Source organism: Idiotropiscis lumnitzeri, chromosome 5 (assembly GCF_059441095.1).
Source record: "Idiotropiscis lumnitzeri isolate Australia: NSW breed Sydney's pygmy pipehorse chromosome 5, RoL_Ilum_1.0, whole genome shotgun sequence".
Taxonomy (NCBI): domain Eukaryota; kingdom Metazoa; phylum Chordata; class Actinopteri; order Syngnathiformes; family Syngnathidae; genus Idiotropiscis; species Idiotropiscis lumnitzeri.
In genome coordinates, this window is record NC_142395.1 from 17,390,778 (window position 1) to 17,397,768 (window position 6,991).

At 42.5% G+C, this 6,991-nt stretch overlaps 1 protein-coding gene across 1 annotated transcript; it reads right to left on the reverse strand.

The window, feature by feature from the left end:
• Positions 1-1,225: 1,225 nt before the first annotated feature.
• LOC148337092 (uncharacterized) lies at positions 1,226-6,575 on the reverse strand. The gene is made up of 3 exons (XM_088296646.1): positions 6,054-6,575; positions 1,711-1,834; positions 1,226-1,543 (listed from the first exon to the last, which is right to left on the reverse strand). Exons 1-3 carry the CDS (start codon positions 6,238-6,240, stop codon positions 1,414-1,416), a joined length of 441 nt encoding a protein of 146 aa, XP_088152772.1. The 5' UTR covers positions 6,241-6,575; the 3' UTR covers positions 1,226-1,413.
• Positions 6,576-6,991: the final 416 nt, after the last annotated feature.

A 6,991-nucleotide genomic window follows, 5' to 3' on the forward strand; every position in this document is an offset into this window, starting at 1 on the left:
GGTCAATATTTAAGTACACGATTGGCTGAAAGTACAGTAGTAGTATATATTGCATCCTAGGACTGCACAATTGCACTAATGCCCCCCCGTTTGTAGGCCTGACCCAATGTTCTTGTTAAAAAGTCTGACAGCAGTCGGCAGGAAGGAGCGGCGAAATCTCTCTTTGGTACAGCGAGGGTGTAACAGTCTATCACTGAAGGAGCTGTGGAGTGTTCTCAGAGTGTCATTGAGTGGGTGGGCTGGGTTGTCCAGCATTGATGACAGTTTTGCCGTCATCCTCCTGCCCCCCACTGAGTCCACAGAGTCCAGGGAGCAGCCCATGACAGAGCTGGCCCTCCTCACTAGTTTGTCCAGTCTCCTTTTGTCCCGGCCCGAGATGCCTCCTGCCCAGGAGACCACTCCAAAGAAGATGACTGATGAAACCACCGAGTCATAGAAGTTCCTGAGGAGTGTTCCCCGAACGCCAAAGGACCTCAGCCTCCTGAGTAGGAAGAGTCTGCTCTGACCCTTCCTGTAGAGAGCGTCTGTGTTGTCGCTCCAGTCCAGTTTATTGTTCAGATGAACACCCAGGTACTTGTAAGTTGAGACCCTCTCAACGTCTGTTCCCTGGATATTCACTGGTGCAGGTGGAGAGTGCCGACGCTTGAGGAAATCCACCACCAGCTCTTTGGATTTCCCAGCGTTGATTTGGAGGCGGTTCTGCTGACACCAGTCCACGAACCCCTGCGTAACCCCTCTGTACTCCCGATCGTCTCCGTCAGTGATGAGGCCGACAATCGCAGAGTCATCAGAGAACTTCTGCAGGTGACAGGTGGAGGAATTGTATTTGTAGTCCGAGGTGTAGCGGGTGAACAGGAAGGGAGCCAGAACAGTTCCCTGCGGCGCTCCCGTGCTGCAGAGGAGCACGTCTAACCCTGTGTCCTCACGTACTGTGGCCGGTTTGTGAGGTAGTCGTGGATCCATGTGATGAGGTGGTGGGCCACTCCCGCCTGCTCCAGCTTGTCTCCCAATAAGGCGGGCTGGATGGTGTTGAAAGCACTTGAGAAATCAAAGAACATGATCCTCACCGTGCCCCCCGCCTTCTCCAGGTGGGAGAGTGAAGTGTGGAGCAGGTAGATGATGGCATCATCCACACTGATGCCAGGCTGGTATGCGAACTGGAGTGGGTCCATTGAGGAGCTGACCAGGGGGCGCAGATGGACGAGGACCAGTCTCTCCAGGGTCTTCATCAGATGAGACGTCAGCGCCACTGGTCTGAAGTTGTTGAGCTCCTTCGGATTGGGTGTCTTTGGAACCGGAACCAGGCAGGATGTTTTCCACAGCTGGGGGACTCTGCCCAGCTTCAGGCTCAGGTTGAACATGTGCTGGACGATTCCACACAGCTGGTCTGCGCAGGATTTGAGGAGCTGGGAGTTAATCCCATCTGGGCCTGCTGCCTTCCTCGCCTTCATCTTCCTCAGCTGGTTCTTCACCTGAGATGTTGTGAGGAACAAGGCTGAGCAGGAGGAAGTGGTGGTTGTCTGATGAGGCTGGGAACTGGAGCCTGTGGAGAGAGAGAGGGGAGAGAGAGGGTCTCGTTCGCAGTGGCAGGAGGGGTTGGTGGGGGCTGCAGCAGGGGAGCCTGAGCGGGGTCAGGCATTTGATCAAACCTATTGAAAAATAGGTTCAACTCATTTGCCCACTGATGCCCCCCCCCTTTCTGGGTCTTACCTGGTTGTCCATGGCCTTAGATGGTCTTCAGGCCCCTCCAGACATCCCTGGCATTGTTCCGCTGCAGTTGTTCCTCCATCCGCATCCTGTAGGACTTTTTCCCCTCTCGGATCTCGTACGCCTCCTTGGTGTTGGCATAGAAAAGGTCCAATATTTTATTGTCTCTAGTGTGGCAGGTTACATATTGTGTGAATGAAGGCAGAGAGGAGGAAGGAGAAGCATGATTGAAGTCACCAGAGATAAGGAGCAGGGCATTTGGGTGCTGTGTTTGTTTTTTTTATTGAACATTTTAAATAGACAGTACAACAGTATCACAAGTTCAGTTCAGGTATTAAACTAATATATACATTTTTCATCCTTAAATAGAATTCACAGCGAGGGATAATGAATGTAGAAAAAAAAGGTATATTATAAAATAAAAATACACAGTAAAACAGGAACAATGTCTCTGGATATATGTAATTAAGGCTTTTAAAGGAAAAAGGCATTTAAAAATGTCAATATCTTGTTGCTTTTCTTGTTGTTAATTAATTTAATCGAGTTAAATATGGATTTCAACTCTATCAGGAAAGGCACAAATCTGGGAGAGGATTTTGAGAATTTCTGTTTGTGGATAAAATTTTTTGCATAAAGAATGATTAAATTAATTAAGTATGCAAAATGGTTATCGTTTGGGTTACTATAATAGCAAACAATATCCTTCAGATTAAGAACACGGGGGGTTTCAGATGGTTTAAAGAAATGAAGCATTAAATCAGCCCAAAATTGCTTTGTGATCATACAGTCAAAGAATAAATGAGATATTGTTTCAATTTCATTCCCACAGAAAGAGCAAATATTGCTGATATCAATAAATTTGGAGATTAAGGAATTAACCGGATATATATTATGTAAGATATTAAAATGTATCACCTTGGCTTTATTAGTAATACAGTATTTATAAGGTAAAAGCCATGCTTTTTTCCAATTTACGTCCACAATCTGAGAATTCCAAAAAGATTTCCCTCCGGGCACAATTTTGTTATTTTTTAATAGAATTCGTCGTATATGCTGATTATTACATTTTATGTCTATTAATTCAATTGCGTCTAGTGTTAAAATAGAATCTGTAGGAGCAGCTTTACTATATTTTAAGTGGTTTGCCATAAGCTGAATCAGACCATTAGGAATGGCACGTTACTAAATTACTAAATTAAGGATTTTGAAAGGAATTGGGAAGTTGTGTACAGACATGAATTGCTCATAAAATAGCATATTACCCAATTCATCAAATAAATTTAGGAGGTGATTAATTCCTTTTTCGGGCCATTTGGGAAGAAATAGAGACTTGTTTCTAACAAGTATATTGGAGTTGTTCCAAAGGAGAGTTTTGTGAGGTGAGAAATTGTGGACAAAGGCCAATACCCACGCAAGCAGGGCCTGTTGATAAAATTTGGAGAGTTTGATAGGTAATTTGGTTGGCACAAAAAATTATTTGCATGTGATCTGTTAATGGGGCATATTGATGATGAACTTCTTTTACAAATTGAAGAATAGATGATGATATTAAAAATAAATCTATTCTAGATTTCAGTGTTGCATTTCTATTACACCAAGTGAATTCCACCACATTGGGGTTAAAAAATCGCCAAGCATCAGTCAGGGAGAGATTAGAGCAAAGCAATGACACAAGGTTATTTGTTGATCTCTGGGATAATCTAGGAGGATATCGATCCTTTGTGTCGTCTGGGCACTCGTTAAAATCTCCACAAAGACTAGTGACAGCTCCTTGGTATTTTTTGTTGAGGTCCTTTAATTTTGAATTTATTAATTCAAATAATATTTTATTAAGAGTGTGAGAGTTAAATCCATATATGTTGCAAATGATAAATTTAGCATTGTCTTGTTTAACTATCAACAGAATCCATCTACCATCACTAGCAGATATTGTCTCAAGAACCTCTCCCTTGAATTTATGCAAGAAAATCAAGACCCCTGCAGAATGATTAGTGCCATTGCTAAAATAAGATAGATTCCCCCATTGTGTTTTCCAAAAATGAACGTCTGACTCGCCAGAATGTGTTTCCTGAAGCAAAATTAAGTCGGCTTCTGATTTTTTACAAAACAAAAAAATTGCCTTACGCTTAGTAATATCCCTCAGACCTTTAACATTTAAGGACACAACATTAAGAGACTTAAACAAATGATCCATGAAAACAGAGTAGAACACTTGAAATTTTGAAATACCAGACAAGAAATGCGCTTTTAGAAAATAAACATCTGAAGAGGTGGTGATTAACAACCATTTAAATTATCTAAGCATTTAGTAAAAGAACATGTTGCTCTCACGGCACAATCGTGAGTTAAACTAATTTGAAGAATAAAGGATCTAAAGTATGTGTAGACTATTTAGTGATTGAAGATGTCAGACAGTTGTAGGACGAGTGATTAGTGCAACAAAGTATAGGAAATGGTTTGAAGAAAAAAAAGGGAAAAAAAGAGTTTAGTAATAATAAATAAATATATAAAAAAGAAAATAAATGAATAATAATTAAATAAAATGTGTATATTAATATATATAAATAAGTAAGACAGAAGATATAAAAAAAATAAAAAAACAAACAAACACACGCACACATACACCCACACCCACATAAATATAAGGAACCTTTTGTAATCAAAACGAATCTTTTCTAAAAAATTCAAAACAACCTTGTATTCGAAATATACTAGTGTAGAAATTAAATAAATTATAAATAAACTATAAAACAACCAAATAATTAAAATAACAAATTATTTAAAATCAAGTTCACATTAAATAATAATTGTCTCCAAAAGGGCTCCAATGAAAGTCTGCACAGTCTCAAACATTCTACAGTTTTGTTCCGGATTAGCCCACTTTAGTCAAAAAGACCAATTTATTTTAAGTTACCTGTGGAAAGTCCATCTTCTTCCCATTTATGAAGACGAAAGGACCACGGAAAACAGCTTTTTCCCCTCTTTCTCTTGCTTTCTGAACCAAAGGCCAAAGCTTTTCTCTTGCAGCTTTATCCTCTGGGGACAAAGCTTCGGTGATCCTCAGCTTGTTGTCAAGAAGAAACTTGGAACCTCTCGCCTCCTTCCAAACAGCATCCCGGTGTCGTCGCAAAGCAAACAGGACTATAGTTGAGCGAGTTGAGCCGTCTGGACGTCTCTGTCCAATGCAGTGAACGATGTCAATCCCCTCCTTCAAGCAACCTCGGGTGGATGGTGCAGTTCCCTCCAGGATGGTGATAACTTTGGACCTGATATTCTCGTTGTCTTCTTCCTTTATTCCATGAATCTTCAATGACCAGCGACGGCTGTAGCGATGGCTCTCTGCAATACTTACTTTCAAGAGTTTATTTTCAGCCTGGAGTTTCTTAATTTCCTTCTCCATTTGTACTCCTTTTTCTTTTTGTTGTCTAACATTTCTTTTTGTTGTCTAACATCTAACGTTAGTTGTTGGACTGTCGCAGTTAGTTTTGCAACCTCTTGTGAAGTGGCCTGCGTAGTTTTCTCAATGGTTGAAATTTTCTGAAAAGTCTCATCGTGTTTAGCAGATAGAGCCTGAATTGCCGTTAGTATACCACCTACATCTTCACTTTGCTTTGCTCTTTTCTGTGCCGGTTTCTTTGGAGTACCGTTCTGGGGCAATTTAAAGCTTGAAAGTTTCATATTTCCATCAACTTCTTCCATTATTACCGCGGCAGTTGTGTCGTCGCTAGACATGACTAAGGGCTCCGCTGTCGACAAGTTATTGCTTTTCTTCCTTTTCTTCCCTATAACTCCCTTTCCATCCAAATAAAAATCGTGTCTCACTTCAAAATACAGGGTTGGATGCGTGAAAGCTTAAAAAAATAAACTTGTACTTACATAACTTGGTGTTCGCTGGCGACAAGTTATTGCTTTTCTTCCCTTTAACTCCCTTTCCCATCCAAAAAAATCGTGTCTCACTTCAAAATACAGGGTTGGATGCGTGAAAGCTGAAAAAAAAAATCAACTTGTACTTACATAACTTGGTGTTAATCACAAAACCCCTTGACTATCTGAACAACATACGTTCTCGCTCACATGTCCGCCATCTTGGCTCTCCGGGTGCTGTGTTTGTAGCCTGCTCACAGCTGCAGTCAGTATGTCACAGGCAGTCTCACTGTTAGCAGAGGGTGGCACGTACGACGCCACCGCGATCATATGACTGAACTCTCGCGGTAAATAGAACGGACGCATGCTAACAGCTATCAGCTCAATGTCCCGACTGCAAAGTTGATCCTTAACAGTTATGTGCCCAGGGTTACACCATCTATCATTAACAAACACAGCCAGACCTCCCCCTTTCCTCTTACCGCTCTCCAGTGTCCTGTCCGCGCGTAGTATTTGGAAGCCGTCCAATTCCACGACGGCGTCCGGCGTTAGCTCGGTTAGCCACGACTCCGTGAACACCAGCAAGCTAGCCTCCCGGACAATCCTCTCGTGCCGAGTTAGCGCTGTTAGCTCGTCCATTTTATTGGGGAGAGATCTAACATTCCCCATAATAACGGACGGGAGGACGGGGTTGTATCGTCTCCTCCTTGCCTGGCGTTTAGCCCCCCGCACGACATCCCCGTCTCTTCCTCCTCAGCTCGCGGGTGATATCGGGTCTCGCTCCGGAAGCCGACGCGGGGTTAGCACGGAGTGCTAACAGCTGATCTCTTGAGTACACGATCGATCCGTAGCTCCGAATTTCATCTCCGGACACGATCGCGCAAAAAACAGCCCCCAACAGCAGTAAAACCACCGCAAGTTGTATGTCCATTGCTGAGATGAGGTAAAAATAAAACAAAACAGGGTAAAGGGAAAAAACACACGAAAAAGGCTCAATAGTGAGCCACGCTGCTGTAAACAGGCAGCCACTCGCGCGGCGCCGGAACCGGAAGTGATATCTCAGTCTGAGCTTCATGTCAGCGTTGCCTCATGCAGACGACACACGTTAGTCACGGCCACTGGCAATGAGAGCCTTTTACCAATGAAGTGGTGATCTCAATAGAGGATGGAAGTCATATATTTAAACCACACATGAATGCCAAGGTGTTCCAAACTTTTTAAAATAGGATCTTTATTAGTGAGCATAAAACCACCCTTTTTTTATTCCGTATATACATTGGACTTGCAAATTGTCAAATGTGCATTCGCCAAGTACTTTTTGAGGTCAAAATGGCATCAGACGTTTTTAAAGGCAAGGTGATATCTCCTCCAGCCACTAATAAGCGACAAAAAAAAATAAATCACATCAGAGTGAGTTTAT